General features: G+C 37.7%; 1 protein-coding gene across 2 annotated transcripts in view; it reads right to left on the bottom strand.

The window, feature by feature from the left end:
- Window positions 1-23,226, bottom strand: part of PCSK5 (proprotein convertase subtilisin/kexin type 5) — a 321,518-nt gene that overhangs the window by 136,141 nt on the left and 162,151 nt on the right. For both annotated transcript variants that reach the window (XM_060762183.2, XM_060762182.2), the window contains exon 9: window positions 12,367-12,467. In XM_060762183.2, coding sequence (XP_060618166.2) covers window positions 12,367-12,467 — 101 coding nt within the window. The remainder of the gene's footprint in view (window positions 1-12,366; window positions 12,468-23,226) is intronic.

The raw sequence follows: 23,226 nt of genomic DNA, 5'->3' as shown, positions 1-23,226 counted from the left end.
AAGGAGGTGGGACCGAGAGCAGGTCCTCCCCAGATGACCTTAGCCTCCAAGGTGGATCATAGAGGGAGATACCAAAATGCCAAAAGAAGTTCCACAACACAGAGAGTAAGGGGGGGGGGCAGTGTGTCTTTTATGTTATCCCGGAATTGACTTAAGCCCTTGCCTTTCACCGCCCTACTCAGTGAAGGAAATTGCTCCTTTTTTAAAAGAGTGAAGGTACAGTTTTTACATTTATCCATAATTAAGTTAACACACGGTTTTTGGGTGTTGAGTTTTTCACTGAAATGTATAGACTTATACATGAGTATATAGTGTAATCTTGGACATATGAGCCCTTAAGAGCTCAGGGATGTGGTGTCTGGAGTGTTAAAGTGCTGTCCTAATTGCACCTTGTTCTTCTCTCTGACAGCCTTTCAACCCTCCATTTTTTACCTGGCAAACTTTCGACAGGCTATTCCAATGATATACTCTTCTAGATTCTATTCTGTTTATGTCCATCTTGTCAGAGACTTAAAATCAAATCTGTCAATTGGCTTCTCTTTTTCGCAGCCTTGCTTTGCATAGCTATATATCTGATAGTGTTCAGTGCATTCTGTGCAAGATACAATGTTCTTGTGTAAAACCATTTTTGTTTTTGAATTTTTTTCAGAAAAAGTTCCAGCAATTTAAAATTTACTTTTCAACCAGGTGTCTTAAAATCCTTTTTAATTTCAAGGAAATAATAAACAAGAATATTCTTTATGTTTCCTGGTCTGTTCAATCACATGTTTTTCTTCAAAAGGAGGAAGAAAAGGGGAAAGTCATTATCATTAGTGATGGTAAAAAGACATTTTGTTCCATTTGTATTATCCACTTGTCTAGAGAAAACTATTGTTATGTTTGTACAACCTAATACTAAGACAGAAAAGCCAATGATCAAAATAGAGCTGGATCAAGTCATTTTGCTTCTTGAGAGAAATAACTCCTTCTACATTTCTTCTACTGAGCAGAATGGACTGAGTATCAATCGTACTTTGAGACTAGTGATGAAACAGTATTCCAGAGGACCTAAAAGCAGCTGGTGTTTTAGGGAATGAGGATGGGAATTTACGTATCATGCATAGTCAGTTGTACAATACTTTGTCAATGTTTTCTGCCACTAGCATATGCCAAGTCATACAGCCATCTCACTCAGCCTAATCTCTGGATGGGAATGAACATGTTTCTGATTAGACTCCCAGAACTCTCTTTGATATAAAAAAAACCCTGGGAGTGAAAAACAACACTGATTACATAGCAAGAATTCTTATTTAGACAAAAAAAACCCCATTGGAAATGAAAAACAATATTTATTTCATAAAGCATTCCTATTGTGTGTGTGTGTGTGTGTGTGTGTGTGTGTGTGTGTGTGTACTACTACACATCAGTGCAAATGATACGCAAAGATTAAAAAATATTTTTAAAAATAATACTTTAGTTACCGTAACACTCAAATGGCTTCAAAACATAGTTGTTATAAAGAAACTTCAATCAGGTATATTGTCACTCCAATTAGGTACATTTATTTTGTATGCTATGATTACGTTGTACTTGACAACATGAGCAATTGGTTCTTCTTATGATCTGTCATTACTAGAGGATACTATGGTGCTTACTAACTTGCCACAAAATAATGATAATGTTTTACATTACTATTTCTAACATTAGAACATAAACACATGTTGATTAATATGTCCAATATTAATTTCTTCCTGTTTGATTTGCTGGGAGTGCTATTAATGCTTCCTCATACAAATAATTAAAATATTCTGTGCCCTTGTTGAATTAGACATATGCTTCATATAACATGGGGTCAGACTATGCTGTGAGTAATTTCTCAAAAATATTTTGGGTTTGGGCAGGCATCCAAATTTAGCCAAAGCAGGGCTTTGAATGGAAGTGTTTATTTTCATGCTGCTCTTCTCACATAGGTCTAGCAGGCAGCCTGTCAATAGCTGAGAAAATCAAAACTGAGGAGAAGCAGGATGCCAAAAACAAAGACTGTGTGGGCTCGTAGGGGAAGATAGGGTCACAAAGATAGCCAGGTCCTGAACCATTTATTGTGTAGGCAATAATTGTAGCAGAGTTCTAGAGAATTGTTCCAAAAATCCTGAAACGGAGAAATCCCGACACAAAACCATTCTGCTGCCATTTACCTTTTGGCAATACTCTTTCTTGGGGAAGTAGCCTATCCATCAATTTTGTTGATTTTGGAAGGAAATGTGTGGTCTGTCAGATGTTTCTCTGCAGTCAGCATCAGTTATAGCTAACATAGGTAATGGTTAAATAACATGTGAAGGATGACAAATTGTCCAGTGCTGAAACACTATCATTTCCTCATAGGGATCACTTTTGATTTGTCCGTATTTGTAATCAACAAGCTGCACATCAAAATCTGCTTTGCTTGTGTTTTGTTAGATACATAAACATGGGAATGCACATGGTGTCCCAGCTAAGAAACACAAATGGTTACACTATCAACTCTCTCTTTCTGAATAAAAATCTTCTCAGACTTTATATTACTATGTATCACAATAACAGTACATTCTTCAACCTATATTCCTCAATTTTGTGTTGGTGACTTTGCTGGGACTGAAGTTTCTGCTACAATTAAATTTATTTCCAAGAACTTTAGATCAAACTGAATCCAAGACATTAACCATAATCTGCAGCCCATCAGGAAATCATCTAAAGGTAAAGGTAAAGGTTTCCCCTGACATTAAGTCTAGTTGTGTCTGATTCTGGGGGGTGGTGCTTATCTCCATTTCTAGGTTGAAGGGCCGGCGATGTTTGCAGATACCTCCAAGGTCATGTGGTCAGCATGACGGCATGGGGAGCCGTTACCTTTCCGCTGAAGCGGTACCTATTGTTCAACTCACATTAGCATGTTTCCAATCTAGTGTTCTGAACCTAATAGTAGGAGCTCAAACCGCTCCCTGGATTTGAACCGCTGACCTTTTGGTCAGCAAGTTCAGAAGCTCAGTGGTTTAACCCACTGTGCCACCAGGAGGCCCTAGTCATCTGTATAATCAGTGTTCTCTTTAGATGATATGAGGATAAGTAAATTTCAATATAATGCTTACTGTTCTACTTATTACATTCATTTATATTCTCTGTACTATTTCTCCCACATTTGATCATGTAGCTTGATTTTTTTTTATCTGCATTTCAATCACAAATGGATAGCACAAATGACATATGAAGAAAATACTGTGGGTGTGTATCTTTCTAGGGTCTCATTTCCTTTTACTCACTTCGTGTGTAACTCAGGGGTTCATGCCAGAGGAATCTGTGGAGGGAATAAGGATCTATCAATCCATTGCAAGATTGTGTGTATGTTAGGTTCACTGATAAGTTATTGATTCAATGGGTCTACTCTAGCATTCCCAGGAAGGTAAGTGTTATTATGACATTTTATATTTTCTACTCAAAAATGGGTTACAGTAGTGCTGTGACAGGGATGAAATGATGATTATGATGCTGATGATAAGTGGCTATATTGCTCATGTTGCCAAAAGACTTGGCTTCTGAAACTGTATAAAATATAATCCTAGTAAATCTTGTCATACTACCATGTTTAGTATCTTTCATTCCAGCCACTTAAATATAGATACCCGGATGCTTGGAACCCTCTTATAGAGTTCAAGGGGTTTCCAAAATTTAAAGAGAACTGTGGAGATGTCTGCTATCCTAGATTTTCCTTCTCGCTACAAGAATGTTAAAGTACAGATATGTCACATTGTAGCTGTGGCCAGAGATAAGAAAGGAAGAGGAAAAGTATCATACTAAGCAGTTCATGGAAGGTGGAAGTGGTTTGTTGTCAACACTTCTACCATAGACTAGCACTTTTTGAATTTCAACTAAGCATTATTTCCTGATACATTCAAACTGGGAAAACATGAGTTAACATAATTACTGTTTGTTAATAAGCCAGGATCCTGTCTTATTTTAAAAACGTTAACATGAATTCAGATATAACAAGGACTCATTTGAGAAAAAAATAAAAGCAGATGCTTCTGATCTTGCTTCTGATGCCTATATTCACAAGCAGGAAAGGACTGCTGCTGCATGTGCACATATAACTAGAGGAGGGTGGGTAAATGTGGCCTGTGAGTTGTACGCAGTCCACAGCCCCTGGTTTACAACACCCCGACGTGCCTGACATCTATTAAAACAAAAATAAAGTGATGTTAGCAATGTACTTTGCTGTTCAAATTTGGTGGAAACCACAGCTAGTCCAGCATATTTGTTTTATGCACTATAGGGATGGGTGGCTGCTTCTGCTCCTCCATCCTACCCTGTTTCTTCAAACTGGAGGCAAAAATGAAAATAACATTAGTGTACATCCCCTGTGCAACATCCTTGCAGTTGGCCAATTTTCTAACACCAGAAGCGACTTGCAGTTTCTCATGTCACTCCTGATTTTTTTTTTAAAAAAAAACTGTCCTTGTCTTCTATCCAAAGTAGGAATTGAGAAAAACTGTTTAGTTTGCAACATGCTCCCAAAATGTATATATAACTCATATGTAATCTTCCTTCCAATATCTTTTAATATTTCATACTCCCCTGACATCTGAACAAATGTTTTACAATAAAAATAATTAAAAATTATGTACAGTTTCTTCAAAGGAAAGTGTGCACAAAATATATTAGTAAAAGTTAAGGACAAAGTAAGCAGCGAAGAGCAAACAAATGTTCATGTAGACTTCCAAAATATTACAAATCAATATGGAAAGAATGAAAGAAGTTTCAGAAAATTAGGAATGGACAGAATCATTTGTGCTTAAAGGAGTCAGGTCCTGGAATAATTTTATAACTGATTGACACATTTTTTTTTGTTCATGATATATCTGTCAAACTTACTTTTCAAGATCGCATCACACACTACTCTGTGAAAAACCATATACTTCAGAACAGCGTATTTTGAAACTATAGAAGGCATGAAGCATGGACAGTGATCGCTCACTGCAGTGTGTACAATGCAATTTTGAAAAAAATTGAAGACGTGAAGAACAAAGTAGTTGAATAATGCATAAAAGTTGCACTCTTTCTTTATGTTAGTTACTAACTCAGACAAATGTTCATAACTGTTAATTGATTGAATACCCAGTCTCCCAAGAGATGGTTATCAATCTCTTCTTAAGCCTCTAAAAGGCATAAAAAGTTATTAAGATTGGTAACCGCTACTGATAACTGGCTACATTTCTAAAACTAAACAGTCTTTTTACCAAAAAATCCAAATGATTTGGCAACATTTACTTATTGCTATTGGCATATGTAAGCCAGAAAACATTTAGTATAAAATAAAAGGAAAAGTGTAGAGCTGTGAAATATTTAACTACATAATTGGTTGCCAAATAAGAATACACCAAAAGACAGTTGTTTTATCCCATTCGTCAATATTTTCAAAAGAATTTATAATGGAATGTATGCAAAGTAATAGATAAAGCTTGTAATTAGTACATTATACCTCTGAATGAAGCATTTGGAGAAAAGTAGGGAGAGAAGGCAAGGAGAAATGCATATAGCCTCTGTTTCCAATGGGAAAGTCAGTGTAAATGCATTTAGTATAATGTGGTGTTAATGTAGGTGCACTTTTTAAAACCTGCACATCATTTATTTTTATTATCAAGGCTGCATTTAATTTTGTATGATTTCCATTATTTATAAGCAGTCTAGGTTTGATCTCAAAGAAAAGGAAGGCCGGAATATTTAAATAAAGGGCCATTTTAAGTCCTTTAAACTTACCAATATTTCAAGTGTGGGCTGCTTTTGGCTGATGAGATAATCAATTAATGAGGATTGCTGCCTTCCAGTTGTTTCAGACTTAGGGAAACCTTAAGTCTAAAGTTTAGGGTGAGAGGCTGGGTAAATGGCATGGGGGAGTTGTATTTGGCCCATGGGCCTTAGTTTGTTGATCCCTGGCATATAGCTATGACAATATTCTTTTCCTGGTAATGTAACCATTATGCTATGCTACAGTTTTAAACTGCATAGTTATAAATTGGTTGACATCGTAAATTCGTAACAGAATACCAGCAGAAGATACAAATACCTAAGTAAACAATTTTTCAAAACTATAACCTGCCTATGACTTGTAATAATACTTGCTATACTTAGTATAATCATTTTTATTTCCACAGCGCTTCACAGTGCTTTTGGAGCACAGCCTTTATATTATAATAGCTTGCTATTTTGCTGACAGGGATGTTAGCACTATTTGGATTTTATAGTTAGTGAACAAATTTCTCATGACTGATGATTCCTTGCAATGTATGCTTCGGGCTACAAAAGAAATGTTGTTCTTTATTATTAAAATGCAAGTATGATGATGGTGAATTGCGGGTGGAAGTGCATACTTGAGACCTCAATTCCCACTTTCAAAGGATTTTTTCCTATTTTGAAGGAGAATAGATAGGGCCTTTCTGTTGTAATAAAAGCATTCTGGGGAGGGGAATAAAATATGAATTAATTTCAGTTAGAAGGCAGGGTGAAGTCATGGCTAGGAGTAATAATTTTTATAATCAACCTTCCCTCGAATGTATTCATAAATCTGAAAAACCTGGAAGCAGATACAGTTGGAGTCCTTGGTATCTGCTGGGGCAGTTGGCCCCAGAACTCTGCATATGTATCAAAATCCATAGATGCTCAAGTCTGACAACCCAATCACACTAGAGAATGGATCCACTTTAAATCCGGTTTCTGCCTCCTGCAGAACTCTGGAGTTTGTAGTTTAGGGAGGAGCCTTTAACAGTCTCACTAAACCACAAACCCCAGAATTATGCAGGAGGCAGAAACTTGATTTAAAGTGGATTCATTCTTTAGTGTGATGAAGTAGTAGATGGTGTGGTGAAATGGTATCTTTTATATGAAATGGCCTTTTGATTTTTAGTTTAATATTTTCAAGTTATGGATGGTTGAATCCATGGATGCAGAATCCATGTATATGGAGGGGCAATGCATGTCTGAATAAAAAAATACATGATTCCCCTGTTTTAGAGGTTATTAGTAGAGATTATTGGTTTAGATCCTTAGGATCCAAGAAGGCTAGCATTATACATTAAATGAGAAAGCATCTAAATATGTACATCATAACAGTAACACAATATAAAAAACAAGTAAAATTATCAGATTTCCATAGCACTGAATTGAAAACAGTTTGACAAATTTTAAGAAATATAGAAATAGCGACAGGACAACCTACTCACCAAATTAAAATAGCTTCTGTTGTATGTCTGAAGTTGTTGATTTCAGTGAGATTGGGGCCAGTTCTACACAGACACATAATATACATTGGAACTAGCTTGGAAAATTGAGCCCCCGGTGGCGCAGTGGGTTAAACCCCTGTGCCAGCAGGACTAAAGCCCGACAAGTAGCAGGTTTGAATCTGGGGAGAGCGTGAATGAGCTCCTTCTATCAGCTCCAGCTCCTTATGCGGGGACATGAGAGAAGCCTCCCACATGGATGGTAAAAACATCAAAACATCCCGGCATCCCCTTGGCAACGTCCTTGCAGACAGACGGCCAATTCTCTCACACCAGAAGCAACTTGCAATTTCTCAAGTTTCTCCAGACATGACAAAAACAAAGCTTGGAAAATGCCTATTCTGGTCCACATTGTGTTCTAACAAATGTCTTGAGCCGCCTTGGGGACGGGACATTGGCCCAACAGCCCAGCAATGTTGAAGCAGGTTAAGCATCACTGGGCAGAATCCCTGGTAGACTTTTTCCTGTGTTTTTTTTAAATCTGGGGTGCAGTTGCTTTCCCCAGGTTAATTTGCATTAGCCTGTGTGAGTGAATTCTGTAGATGCCCACAGACTGATTTGTACTCACATCAACCTAAATGGTCAGTCCAGATGACCCTTATTCCCAAGAATGTGCTGTAGAATGGATGACATCATGGACTCAATTTGTTGAATCCTTTCCTAGCAATAAACTCACTGAGCACAGTGGGACATACATTCACAAACATGCATCAGACAACACCAAAAGTGGCTTTCCAAATATATGGCACAATTGTACAGTTCTACTTAGCTCAGTTTTAACATATTGAAACCTCTCTATTCCTCACATTTTGTGCTATCCAATTACCTTGCGAAAACACCATTAAAAAAAGGATTTTAAAAATGCTGAAACAATTCGTATTCCAATAGAACAATTTTCCACTAGTTTTTACAAAACTCCATTACCAAAGGTCACAAAATGAACATAACACAGCTGCCTAGCTATTCTAGAAGTTATCAATCACTTGGAGGCTAACTAAAAATTATTTGTTGCAGCTTAAGATAAATCCAAATCCAATGCTTTATCCAAAATTCACTTGAATAATTTAATGAACACTTCCAATATAATTTACAGCTAAGGGAGAAACAGATTCTTCATATACTGTGGAAAATTAACACATTTGAATGAATTCCAATTTCTTAAAAGATTTCAAATAATTATGTTGTTCACCCATAGCTCACTGATAGTGGAGATAAAACAGCAGCTCTTGTATCTCTTTTCCTATTACCCTGAAGTATCTGTATTCTGTAATATTAATAATGTCATAGTTATTATGCATGCCATAATGTTTTGAGGGTAAGAGTATAGCTCATGGACCATACACACTCATTAGTCACAAAGGCTTTTTCAAAGCTCTTGCGGAGCTCACAACCTTAGCAATGAAAACAAATTCGAACAAAACCAAAACTGAAGAACCTGCCACTTTCTTTGTCTTTATTGCTTCCTTCTTCCCTTGCCTCCCTCTGGTCCATTATACCATGCTGAGGTCAGTGGAAAACACTCCAGAAATAGACACCACTTACATCATTTCCTGCCATGGAGATAGATGCTGCATTTCTCAGGTAAGAATGTGGTAATATTCATGCCAACTTCCATTACCATGAAATAAAGTATCTCATCTGAGATGCTGGAGAATTTTCTTGACAGTCTTTTTTCTGCTTTCTAGGTAGGTTTGGTGGGCATTGGGGTGGGGGGCAGGGGCAGTTTGGCAGCAGATGCTTCTGATATGAGTTGAAAGAGCTGCATTCATAGCTTCTGCCAAATCATGAGAAACTATAGATGTGTGATTTTGTGAAATACCCTTACACATAACATTGATGAGATTTATATCACTATTACAAATAATCATCAGCAGTGTTTATAAGACTAGGTCTTATTACTGAAGCTACACTGACTTTCTGCACATTAAAAACACTGGCAGAGGTAAAGTCACAACAAAACATAACAATATATATATTTAAATATGATCAAATAGTTATTGTTAGAATGGTTTCAGAAGGATGAAGAAATTATGTTTGGTAAATGTTTACCTTTATTTTTATTTGTTATTTAATGTATATCTGCCCTTCTACTAGTATGGCATTCAAGATGGCTCACAGTATATGTTCAAACCAAACACAGTTAAAACAATGAATAATACACAAATCTTAAAAGCAATTAAACTAAGAATCTTATTAAAATGAGAGTTAAAGTGGCAGTTTAGCATAATGATGAAAATATGGCAGCACATCCAATTGAAAGATCTTCTGCAATGGTCAGTTTGCACTCTCATTCCCCCTGTCTCCTCTAAAGAGGCAAGACACAAGTGATGGGTTTCAATTAGGGCTACTATATGGAAATTGACTCACCTCCTCCAAGGAGACCTGACTACTGCCAAACTGAGCCAAGGCCAGGTAGTCGAGCCTGCTCTCCTCCTCAACTGCATAGGATGAGCATCCAGACTTTGATGCCCTTCCATAAGGCTATGAACTGCTGTAGGCTGCAGCATTTTAGACCCACTGCAGTTTCCAAACAATTTCCACATTCCTTTGGAAAATTTCTACGTTCAGTGAGAATTTGAATGGCATGAATTCAAAGATATAGCCATATCAGTCTGAAGTGGTTGGATGATGCATGGAGCTGATTCGGCGTATTGTAGCCCAAGGTCCCTTAATGAAATCTTGAACCATGTTAACATAAGATGTGTGCTATTTCTTATTCTGGAATAGGCCATGGTTGGTTAGACAATCATCCCAGAGAAAGCGCCCCCCATGCCACCTCAATCTGCCATTTGTGGTGCCCACTGGACACGAAAATGGAGCTGGACACTGCTCATCACCTGGGCAGATGATATCTAGAGCACCAATGTGATCAGAGGAGGGAGGGAGGAAAGGGAGGAACAATTCCTCCTTTCCACTCCCCTCTCTCACATCACCTCAGTTTTCAGATGCACTCTTATTCTATAAAAGCTTATGGTACTAAATTCATTTTCTGAGGGATCTAAGGTGGTACAAGATCCCTCTGAATATGTAATGGGACGAGTCAATCACTGTGGCCACTCCTCACTACATTATCAGAAGATATGAATAGTATGATAACCAAATTAGTGCTAGCTTTCCCTAAAATTGGTGATGAAACAGCAGGTGGAAAAACTACAAAAGCCCAGAGAGCAATATTTCCTGAACAAGGAGGAGCTGATGCAAATTATTGGAACATTATTAAAAAGATAAGATATATAAAATAAAAATATTAGTGCTAAGCCACTGACTTTGAAGCCATTTCACCGCAAGAAGCAGATATATATTCCTTCTAGGCTGTTTCTTGTTTGTAAAATATTTAGGTCTCAAGCTGCAATTTAGAGTCATCAAATGCATTTCTCACTAGTTAATGACTCAGTTGCTATCATTCTGCTATCTATCTAGTTGTTCAACTGTCGCAATATCTATTGGATCATGTCTCAAATATCACTGACAACTAGAAGCATAGTTCCTTTGCCTCATTAATTTAAAAGCTTTCCTCCCATTTTTCTGTGTAGCTTCCGGATCAGTAGTTTATCTGCATCCATAAACAGTCAATGAATTTATGTAATGTTTGGCTGCATCTTTGACTTATGTATATAACACATATATCTAATGTAAGAAAAAGATTGGATCCTTTATAAACACTAAATCTCTAGGAAGGAAAAGCTATGAAATATCAATTACTAAGAGTGAAACCTTACACCTACAGAAATCAACAAGAAAATTAGAACTGATTTTAGATGGAGCAAGATTACAGCCTTCATTAAGTAGCTTTATCACAAAATAGAGATTTGGGAATAAACTTGGTTAGGTTCAGGTTGCAAGGTGATCAAGAAAACTTATCTTGTCAGTACAAATGGCAGATACATCTTAAAAATCCCAATACCATCAACTTTCACAAGTAATTCATAATAGAGAGAGAATATACCTCATTATGTTGAAAAGATTAGCAAATGCATCTTTCCATCATTTTGAGGCAAGTCCTATTTATACTGCATGATATTATCTCCAAAACACAGAGTGACATCCCATCATGTTGGTTCACAAGCAAAATGGAGAAAGTAAATGTTAAGCTCTACCCCTCCACTGTGAGGTAAAGAGTGAAATGTTCTTTTGTGTGAGCAGAAGCCTGCTTATGACAGGTAATGCTTGGATATAGTCATACATTATAGAAATGTACAACATGTGTATTTAAGCAAAACACTATATTCTGTTGATAACCAGATCCCACCAGAGTCATTTATTCACATGCTCCTTTGAAGAAGATAGAGAAGCAGGAGATCAAGCTATCCAGTTCCTTCTCTTCTAAATTGATTTTAAATTGTTATGGGATTGTCTTTAGAATGTTGTCTCAATTTTCTTTTTGGATTAAAAGGCCGTAGATAAGGACGATATCATTTTTAATCTGCGTCTCAGTGCTCAATAAATTGTAACTGCTCTTTAAATAAGTAGCAACAGCAAGAGGACTTTCAAACTCAAGGTAGCCCTCATACTTTAAGAGTTGCCAATACTGTACAATGATAACTTTTCACAGAGCAATCGATCAATTAAATATGTAATCAAATAATTATACAAAGCATGAAATGTTGCCACATATAAATTAGACTGTAAAAAAATTGTGAATATTTTACTACTTAGAGAAAAAACCCACAGTGGTTATTCTCTTATGGCTCATCCAGTTATATCACAAGCATTTAACTATTCAGAACAACATCAGCTTTCTAGATGTATTCTCTTATTGTCTCTTATTCTGTTCCTTATATCTTTAACAGGATTCCTTGTTTATACCATGTAAGTTCAACACTAGTAGTCTAAAATGCTAGCATAGAAATACAGGCCTCAAGTCTAATGACACCAACAGAATAATTAAACTGCAACTATGTTTTCAATGGACCTTTTCATGAATAAACCTGATATAGATTAGTAGGAAAGCAACACAGCTGAGTTAGCATCATATTCAAATCTCTGTCAATTTGAACCACCAGGACAGAAGGTGTGGGTGCGGGAAGGCATTCGGGAGGCATTTTTGCAGTGATGCCATTAAAAATAGTAATTCAAATCTTACTTTGCTTCCAGTGCCAGTGCAATAATTCCTGCAGCCATAGGTGCAGAAGCAGAAGTCCCTGTATGGCTGTCTGTACAACGTTGCCTTAGGTCTGTAGTAATCTGGAGAAAATGGAAGGGACAAAATTAAGAACATAACTACAGGAGACGAAACACATTTCAGTTGCCTGAACAACCTATAGGCATGTAATTGATTTTAAATTAGCAAGCAGGTAAAACATTTTAGAAAGAATATTTGCTCTGTACTCTTTACTACTAAATTGTATCAGAAAACTGTTTGCCTCTCAAAATAGCAAAGATGTTTCAAGCAAGAAGTAAATTCCAAAACCATGGGTTTGTGGGGAGGGGAGCTGGGGTATTCTGACCCCTTTCAGGCAGGATGTTGCTTTTATCAATTGAAATCAAGCCATATCCCACAAGTGTAACACAAATCCCAGAAATGCAACACAACTGAAACAGTTGCTACAAGAGGAGGACCAGAATGTCAGTAGTATTCAGGGAGGCAAATACTTATGTCAGTGAAACAAATAACGGGGGGGGGGGGGGGTGATCTCTGCAGGAGCCCCCATCCCATCCTGTTGCCATAAACACTGCTCTGGATGATTGGAAACCTAATTGGAGAAGATTTTGCTGGAGTAGAAGGTTGCGGAACAGAAGTACATAGAAAGTCCTTTAGCAGTAATCTTAGGGACCATCTAGACAGAGCTTTAAACCGAGACCTGACGTCTCCAATAAAACCGAATTAATTAAATACTTGGCAAGACCCAGATCATTGATAAGATCCAAATCTTTCCAGTATAGACTGGGCCCAGAGACTGCATCACGTGATCTCTGGGCCCAATCGACACAGCTGTCTCCAGAAAACCAAGAATGCACCCACCCCTCCCAAAAACTCCAAAAATAAGCCTTTAATGTTAAACAACTTACCCAACTGCCATTAAGGCATTGTGCCAGGAGAGGGGGGAGGGACAAGGAGTGATTTTCCTTCCCCTAACCCCCCCCCCCCCATGCATCATTTCTATGCGCCAGGAGGACTCCAGCAGTACCTTAATGGCAGCTAGGGAAGTTGTTTTAATTTTTAAGAGCTCATTTTGGGGAGCTTCTGGGTGCTCTTCTGGAAATTACTGGGAGGGCATTTAGACACCCCCTGGGAAGGTGCAGGTTTTGGGGGTAGGTGTGGGGACTTAAACCTGCACTGAAATGTGTTTCTAAAACCCACTTTGGCATGCATTTAAGTGAAGTCTGGAAGCGCCTTCTGTTCTAATACATAAACAAAACTGTGAAGAGTCAAAGCATAGCCTTTCTTTCCAGAGACATTAATTCTGAGAATGATTTTGAAATCACAACTTGCTATAGGAAAAACATTATTGAAATGAAAGAGGGGAGCCAAGAGTGAATGCAAGTCACCCAAAGGAAGGTACAATTGTATATCTAATAAAAAATAAGTACAAAACAGAATGGTTGTCTAAGAATCATTGCCTGGGGGGGATGCATAAAGGTTCTAAAATAATAATATGAAATAGCAATTGAAAAAAATAAATGAAACTGTCAATAGAAAAATTAACAGTGAGCCAAGATGGGATCATGCCATAGGAGCTGAATTGTGTGTGCTAGAATAACTTAGAAGTCATAATAGTAGTTCACAATAACTGTGAAAAACAATTTTTTGCTTCCTCAACAAGGGTCAAGAACAAAATAAGCATTTCATGCCAAGCTTAATTCTTAGCATTTATGCCTGCTCAAGGTGCAACACCGCTCTCACGGAGAATAATAGTAGAGGGCAGACAGAAGAGAGAAAAGATAAAACTGAATGTTCAGACAGAAAGATATGTAGAAAACTTAAAGAGTGAGGGAGAATGGAGGTGACAAGGCAGCATAGGGAGAATCAGTGGAAAAGATGAAGGCAGAAGAAATTGAGAGAGAAGAAATGGGGGGGGGGGAGAGACGATGAGACACTAGGTTTCAAAAGGAATCTAGAAGTAATGGAATTTAAATAATCAAGATGTATAATTGTAATAATATAATTTTGGTTTGAAACAGCAGCATTGCATTGTCTCTGTGTGTGCCCCCCTCTCTCGTTGTGTGTATACACACATATGGAATTTTGTATATATGTATGTGTGTGTGTCCCATTACCAATATAATCTTAACTAACTTAAGTTTTAAACACAATTTTAGTATATATAGAGAAGAATATAGAGACACTTTCCTTCTAGCTTTTCTCTCTGCTCATAGCCAGGAATTTATATTTCTTCCTTCCCCTGCTTCATGTCAGGCTTGACCTGACAGTGGTGGGGGTCATTTTTCAGTGAATGCAAAACAAGATGATCTTTATGCAAGTACTGTATTGTGTTTAAAGCTATACAATCTGTTAACTGACTGCCATTTTATGCAAATTATAATATTAAATCAGGAATTATAATTGCTAATTATATAAGATAAAAATAAATGCTAAATGCTTGTCATCCCAAAGCTTTGAATTCAGTGATCAGAACACTGCAAGTCAGAGAATCTTTACTTCTTTTGGAGCAATTTGACAGAACAGAACCTGCATATTGTTCTTGACACCTCTGTAAGGTATAAGGCTAGGAGGGGAAGAGACCCTGAATACTGTGGAAAGAAAGACAACATATTCCACTAACATCACCACACTCTGTCCCTAGAACCTCCTCAAAAATAAACTTAAAAATAAGAAAACAAATATAGCTTTGCTGACAGCATAGTCTCAATGAAGTAAAGACCAATATAAACTATATAGAGAAGAGAATCACATAAACATGTGCCGTCATTTGATTTCCCCAAAGGGGAATCAGAAAATGTGATATGAGGAAATGGACAAAATACTCTGCTGAGTCACACTGCTTTTCACACACATACAATTAGGTTGGCTTTCTTTGAATACTGACAGAAGAAGATAGCAAGTACCTTTCTTTTTTCATGACCGAGGCCACAACTATTCAAAACTTTTTATGTAAAGCCAGGTTCTTGAAGCGGACTTGGGTGAGGGGTGGGATGAATTTTCAGGCGACTTGATTTGTGCTCAATCATCCTTATGAAGAATTGGGAGACCATTATTATAAAGGGGTGTGTTATTAATCTTTCCTCAATCCTATCTTTCAAAAAATCTTTATTTATTTGGGTCTAGCATAGTATTTTTCCCCTTTGCTGACAACATTATTGGTATTTTGCAGTCTAAGTTTCTTCTTTTACCATATTTTACACCTTAATCTTCAGCCAACAAACTGTTACAATGTTTTTAATTTGCCAATGGCTTCATGTTGGTTTTCTTCAAAGTGAAAATGACTTTAATAAAATATAGTGGCACTGTTTCATTTCTTCTTGTAGTTTTTATATACTCTATATACTAACGTATAAGTCTAAAATATTTAGTAAAAAATCAATCCAAAAAACGTTGGCGACTTATCCAAGGGTAAATATAACAACAACTGTATCTTAAAACATCAAAACAGGAACCATCCCCTTCTCCGAGTATAAGAAGTCTTGCATTTACAAAACACATAGTTTCTGTAGGTTCGTTCTTAAGTTGCATATGTATTTAAGTTGAATCAGGTACATTTATTAAGTGTAACTTCAGCCAAAATAAATATTTTCTAGCTTTGGCTAGCATAGCATAGGGAAGGGTTAACACCCCTGTGGTGTTTGTTTTGCTGTCTGTACCCCCGTTCATAAGATTTCACCTCACTTTCCATCCCTGTGGATAATTGGATTTTGAAAAATTTGGTTTGCTGTGGAAACAAGGATTGGTAATAAAGCTTCAGGTGAGATATTTTTCTCCCATGATAATTCTTTCAGGAGTAAATTTCCCTTCCTTGGGGTAGATTTCTCTCACTTTCCATTGTCTCACTCTCATTCTTAACAATGAGTAGTTTGTAACTCATGGATCCCTTGTAGAGTAGTGAAATGTAGTCCATTCCAGGAGAACCTAGGAGGAACACCAACCCCCTTCTCTCTCAGCTTTAGATCCACTTCTGGCCTTTTTAAATGCCTGGTTGGGGAAATGGACAGATGAGGTCGCATTGGTGTTTCCTTTCTCCATGGAATGGCCCCTGACCATTCACATTAAAATCCATAATTTTGGCACCAAACCTGCTGTTGATATATACATGAAAATATACAGTATGTTGAAATAAGTATGTAGCATAGCATTTTATTTGCTCTTCAAATGTAGAGGAATCTGAAACAATTTTTGTATATGGAAGGCACACTACCATCTAAGACTGAGGTTCCATTCAAATTGTAAAACTGATTTCCCAATATGTTTGACCATGGTTTCCTAGATATTTCGGTAAGTATGATGAGAAGTAATAAGTGAAATGACACCAAGGAGGCTGCATACTGATGAACAGAGATGAAGCATGGTCATAACTGGTCATCCAAAACAGGACATTAAATATTTGAATGTGTTTACCTATAAAGGTGCCATCCCCATCGTATTCTGGGTTGTGGTCTTTGAAAGACAAGTTTGCACATAAAAATAAAATGGGAAAGTGGGAATGTGGAAAGTATACAAATCAAGTGAGACAAAATAAAAGGATGCTCACTACTATGGGACTACTTCCCAATGATTTACCACACAAGAAACAGAAGCATGCCTAAAAAGTTAATACATTTCAGATTATTAGTGTTTGCAATTGATTTTGCATGCATGTGGCTGTAACTGCACACTGCAAATTTTCTGAACAATTGTTGTCACAATATAAGCATGAGCTACAGACTAGGAGTTCATCCTCAACTTAGATGCCTCCTCAGAGGAGCAGCTCCTGCAAACTGAATAGCCAAACAGCAGGAGAACAGATTATTTGTGCTGCATCCAGATAAGTACATTAGGTCCCTGTGAATGTGGCTGTTGTGATGCACCTGTTTATGATTTATAGTACTCTAAGACAACCATATAATGTGATTTTCTTGGCAATATTTGTTCAGAGAATGATTGCCTTTGCACCTTTTTTGAGAGTAAGAAAGTGTGTCTTGCCTAAGCATTCATGATTTGAGGATTCATGAGTGAGTAGGGTGTTGAGCATAGAATTCTCAAGGCTCATCTACACTGACCATATAATATAATTTGAGGCTAGGTGGCTTCAAACTGCGGTCATTTGATAACACGTGCCAAAGTATGCTTCAGCACACATGAAGGAAATCTCAGGTGCATCCAGCAAAGTCAGGGGAAGGTCTTAAATAAGCTTCTTAATGGTCTGCAACCTAGGTGCAATCTAAACATGTTGCTTGGAGAAATTGCAACTATATGATGTGTAGCACATTGTAGACACTTACTATGTTAAAGTGCTTTGTAAGATTCAGAACGCAGAGCATGCATGTTGCTGAAAAACCCTAAGGACATGGCTGGGCAGGAGGGGGCCAACTGACCCCCTGGGGCAGATAATTGGTTAACTCAACTGCTGTCACTTTCCCTTCTTGTTTTTACCTTGTATGCAGCTGGATCACTGGTACATATCTCACCCAGAAATGGGGATAAAAAAACCCCACAATTAATGTCAGCTGTCAAGCTGCACATACGTTGGATTCTGGAACTGATTTGAGGCCACCTTCTGTGGTTATCATAATTTTCCTTGTTTTGATCCTGTTCCAGAAATGGATATCTAATCATCCACACAATGAAAACGGTTTCTACCAAACCAGTTCTGGACCAACCTAAATGGTTAGTGTAGATGAGCCCCTGTGGTTCTAATTGTAATTCAAGTCAATATACCATATAGTCCCTGTGAATGCATAAATTTTATAGCGTATTCTCAGGTGACTTACTGTGCCAATGAAAATATTTGTAGTTGGTTAGTGTATTGTATGAAACAGCAAAGAATTTCAATGCATTCTCTTGGTCAATATTATTAGCATTTTTTTTTGCATATTTTGGGGTTTATTTGTATTTTAGGAATTTTTACAAACATGTTTGCTCTTAGGATCACAGAACCATAGAATCATAGAGTTGGAAGAGACCTCATAGGCCATCCAGTCCTGCCCCCTTCCAAGAAACAGTAAAATTGCATTCAAAGCACCCCTGACAGATGGCCATCCAGTCTCTGTTTAAACACTTCCAAAAAAAGAGCCTACACTACTTTCCAGGGCAGACAGTTCCACTGCTCCCACAGTCGGGAAGTCCTTCCTCATGTTCAGATGGAATCTCCTTTCCTGTTGTTTGAAGCCATTGTTCCATGTCCCAGTCTCCAGGGCAGCAGAAAACAAGCATGCTCCCTCCTCCCTCTGAGTTCCCCTTTATACATAGCCATCATGACTCTTGTCAGCCTTCTCTTCTACAGGCTAAGCACGCCCATCTCTTTAAGCTGTTCCTCATGGGGATTTTCTCCAGACCCTTGATTATTTTAGTCACCCTCCTGTGGACAGATTCCAGATTGCCAACATCTCCCTTAATTTGTGGTGCCCAGAATTGGAGACAGTATTCCAGGGGTGGTCTGACCAAGGCAGAATAGATGGATAGCATGACCTTCCTGGATCTAGACACTATACTCCTATTTATGCAGGCCAAAATCCCATTGGGTTTTTTTGCTGCCACATGACATTGTTGGCTCATGTTTAACTTGTTGTCCACGAGGACTCCAAGATCTTTTTTACACGTACTGCTGTTGAGCCAGGCGTCCCCCATTCTGTATCTTTGCATTTCATTTTTTTCTGCCTAAAAGGAGGATCTTGCATTTGTCCCTGTTGAACTTCATTTTGTTAGTTTTGGCCCATCTTTCTAATTGCTTAAGATAGTTTTGAATTCTGCTCCTGTCTTCTGGGGTATTAGCTACCTCTCCCAATTTGGTGTTGTCTGCAAACTTTATGCTCATGCCTTCTAACCCTTCAGGTAAGCCATTAATAAAGATGTTGAAATAATAATTTTAAAATAATTTTGTGTAAAATCATTCTTTAAAAAAAAAACAAAATCTCAAAATATGAGGAATCTTTCAGCAATTGATTTTTTTTAATGTAATGCCTCAATATATTAAAACACCTTTCATTATTGCGAGGAGAAATTTGGAATTATTTTTTATCTGCCTACTCTTCATAACTGCAGCATTATTTAGGCTTAAAGTCTGATCCTGAAAGCTGCTGGTCTCTTTAGCTTCAGGAGAGCTTTTAGAACAGGAGATTCAGTAAGGCACATAGTGGAAGAAGGCAAAATAGTATATCAATATCAGATCAATCAGATTTCAGTTTGTTTGAAATCAGACTCACATCCAGTAGAAAAACCCAGAATCGTGCAGGTTTGGCTTCATATTTATTTTGGACTTTAGATGTGGTCTAGGTGCTCCTGTGCCACAGTTTTTTAAATTACAGTTACTAATAATATTTTTGTAAATTATGATTACTGCTAATAAGTCCCCCCTCGGGGGTTGAGAAGGGCGGGGTAGAAATGCGTGAAATGAAATAAATAAATTTGAATAGGCTACAGACTTACAAACTAAGATGAATTTTGATTTTCCTGGATGTGAGATATTCTTATTCATTTCATCAATAAGGGGGTGAAAAGGAAAAGGTATGCAAAGGTATTCAATTCGCATCTCTCTTCAGAATTAATGAGAAAACCTAAACATGTCTACTGCCAATATGGAACTCCTCTTTAGAGTGCAAATGCTCCCTTTAGACTTAATATTGTAGACAATTTAAAATACCCAAATGACACAAGGCAAGGGTTTTTGTTATGCTTTAGAATGCTACGTCTCAGTAGACCTTATCAAGTGATGTTATCAGGAAGCAATGTGTACTAAATTAAAAAAACTTCAAGGAAACAAGTATTGAGAAAACAACAGAATTCAATAAGAAGAAAAAAGTTTTACTATGAGCTAAAGGACCCATGAAATTTCATCACAGGAATGTTACTTGTTTAGAAATCAAATGATGGGTTTCCTCTATATTAGTATTATTGCCATGTTACCCAGAAGACAAGGAAACAATCCAGAGATATAAAATTGCATGTAAAAAAGTAAGTAAGAATAGTAACATAATGTAGGCATGCACGATGTTTCAAAAAAGGGTGGGGATGCATGCTGGCACTTTGTTTCTATGACTCTGGATTTGGATTTGTTTAATTTCTAAATGGATGTTTATAATTTGTTGTTGTTAAATAATGTTTTAATTGTGATTTTATTGCTATTGTTTGTTTGGTATCTAATGGTTGCTGGTTGTGATGCCCCCCTCCCCCCGAGGTGAAAAAGATGGGATATAAATGTCTGAAATAATAGAATATAAAATAATGAAGTGTTTCTAAAGTATCATTAGTGAAAAAATTATTACTATAGCAAGAGTAATGAAATTTCATTACTTTTTCATTACAAGAATGGTGCATGGGGGTGTTCTGGGTTCCTTTCTCTTTTATTTTTACAGCTATTGGGGTGAAACTTGCTACAATGGTAGAACACATTTACCACTGTTAGCTCACCTAATTTCAGAATGAGTCACTTATCAGTAGGATTTTGGGAATTTTCCAAGTTTTTATAAACAACATTTTTTATTAATAAAGAAAATATAATCCTAGTCTGAAAGTGTTATTTCCTGTTTAATGGTGTAGTCCATTAAACAGGGTTTAATCAAACAAGATCTACAAGCCACTCTAAACACCTTCGCAGAAGCAAACGAGAAGCTCGGCCTGTCATTGAACATCGAGAAAACCAAAGCCAACCCCTCTCCAATGCCAGAGATACAACTTAACGGTGTAACATTAGAAAATGTTGACCATTTCCGCTACCTTGGCAGCCACCTCTCCACCAAAGTCAACATCGACACCGAAATACAACACCGCCTGAACTCTGCAAGTGCAGCATTTTTCCAAATGAAGCAGAGAGTGTTTGAGGACTGGGACATTCGTAGGGATACCAAGGTGCTTGTCTATAAAGCTATTGTCCTCCCAATCCTGCTATATGCTTGTGAAACATGGACTGTCAACAGACGTCATATGCAACTCCTGGAACAATTCCACCAGTGCTGCCTCTGAGAAATCCTGCAAATCTCTTGGGAAGACAAGCAGACAAATGTCAGCGTGCTGGAAGAAGCAAAGACCACCAACATTGAAGTGATGGTCCTCCGCCATCAACTCCGATGGACTGGCCACGTTGTCTGGATGCCTGACCACCATCTCCCAAAGCAGTTGCTCTACTCCGAACTCAAGAACGGAAAACGGAAGAATGGTGGACAGGAAAAGAGATTTAAAGATGGGCTCAAAGCCAACCTTAAAAACTCTGGCATAGACACTGAGAACTGGGAAGCCCTGGCCCTTGAACGCTCCAGCTGGAGATCAGCTGTGACCAGCAGTGCGGCAGAATTTGAAGAGGCACGAATGGAGGGTGAAAGAGATAAACGTGCCAAAAGGAAGGCACATCAAGCCAACCCTGACAGAGACCGCCTTCCACCTGGAAACCAATGCCCTCACTGTGGGAGAAGATGTAGGTCAAGAATAGGGCTCCATAGCCACCTACGGGTCCACAAGAATACTGATCATGGAAGACTATCCTACTCGTCCATCGAGGGATTGCCTAAGTAAGTAAGTAAGTAAGATGTAGTCCATACTTTGAAAGTAGTTGTTCAAATCCAGAAACATTGTTTGTGTGGCACAAACTGCTGAATTGGTTGAGACTTGATGATGAGATATTAATTGAAAAAAATCACACTATAGAACAATGTTCCTCCCACAGACAAAGTTTTTGCAGTTTAATAAACCTTCCCCATACTTCTATGATAGAACCAATTAGGAAATGACAATTATCACCCAGGAACAAAATCACAGAATTTACTGGCAGCAGAGGGGCAAATCTGTCTCTCCCTTATACTGATTGGGGCTTTCTTATTATGTGCATTCTGGAAAATGTAGTTTGGGGCAGGGCCTTTGAATTCTCTGGTTCCTCACCTTCTCAAACTACATTTTCCAGAGAGCTGTGCTTCTTCCCAGGGAACTCTGCTTTCTCCTTCCTTTCCCTCTACTAATGGGGAGAGGCCATTCATTTACAAAGGAATGGGAGCCTTTTTAGCTTTGTTTTGCGTGCTTGCCATGAAAATGTAGCTGACTTTGGGATGGAGTCTGTTTTGTATTGGGTAAGTTTCAATTTTAAAGTTTTTGGCATGGGCCACGCGCACATATGAGATACTGCTTCGGATGTACAGATTTAACCAATTTTCTTGTGACTTACAAAACTTGCAATTTTTTTTTGCATATTCCTAATAACTGGAATGCAGTAGTACATCAGAATGATTCTTAAAAATTAGTCATGTGAAAACAGCAATGATTTTCAGAAAGGTGGCTAGTATCCCAGATTACTCAAAGACATGAAAGACACTATTTTGAAAACATAAAAGAAGAAAATGTTGAAAACACCTGTGTCTGTGATAAATAAGAAAGAATGAGAAGAAAACTGCTTTCCTCTTCTGTTCAAAAAGATGAGATGTCAGTTGTCTCTAATATGCAAATCTTTTTTTTTTTTGGTTTCACAAAGTGGTTGAAAGAGATACTTTTCACCCTAAATGTGTAGATTTTAATTTGTTATCTTAAAATTTGCCTAGCGACCAACATTTCTTTCTCAGTTCACATGTATTAACTTTGTCCTCTAGGTGTTTTGCACTTCAACTCTCAGAAGCCCCAACCAGCTTGGCCAATCAGTAAATTGAGGAGCTGAAGTCCAAACATCTGGACCATCAAAGTCTGAAAACCACTGGGGCCACTTCCACATGACTGAATAAAGTCCCACATTTTCTGGTTTGAACTGGAATATATAGCAGTGTCATCTCAGATATCCCCGTAGAAAGCAGATATTGTGGATATTTCTGCCTTGATATTCTGGGTTATAAGGCTCTGTGGAAGTGCCCTGGATTAATCTATAAGAAGTTATATCTGTTG

This window comes from Anolis sagrei, chromosome 2, assembly GCF_037176765.1.
Source record: "Anolis sagrei isolate rAnoSag1 chromosome 2, rAnoSag1.mat, whole genome shotgun sequence".
In the NCBI taxonomy this organism is placed as follows: domain Eukaryota; kingdom Metazoa; phylum Chordata; class Lepidosauria; order Squamata; family Dactyloidae; genus Anolis; species Anolis sagrei.
This window is presented reverse-complemented; position numbering and strand designations above follow the sequence as displayed.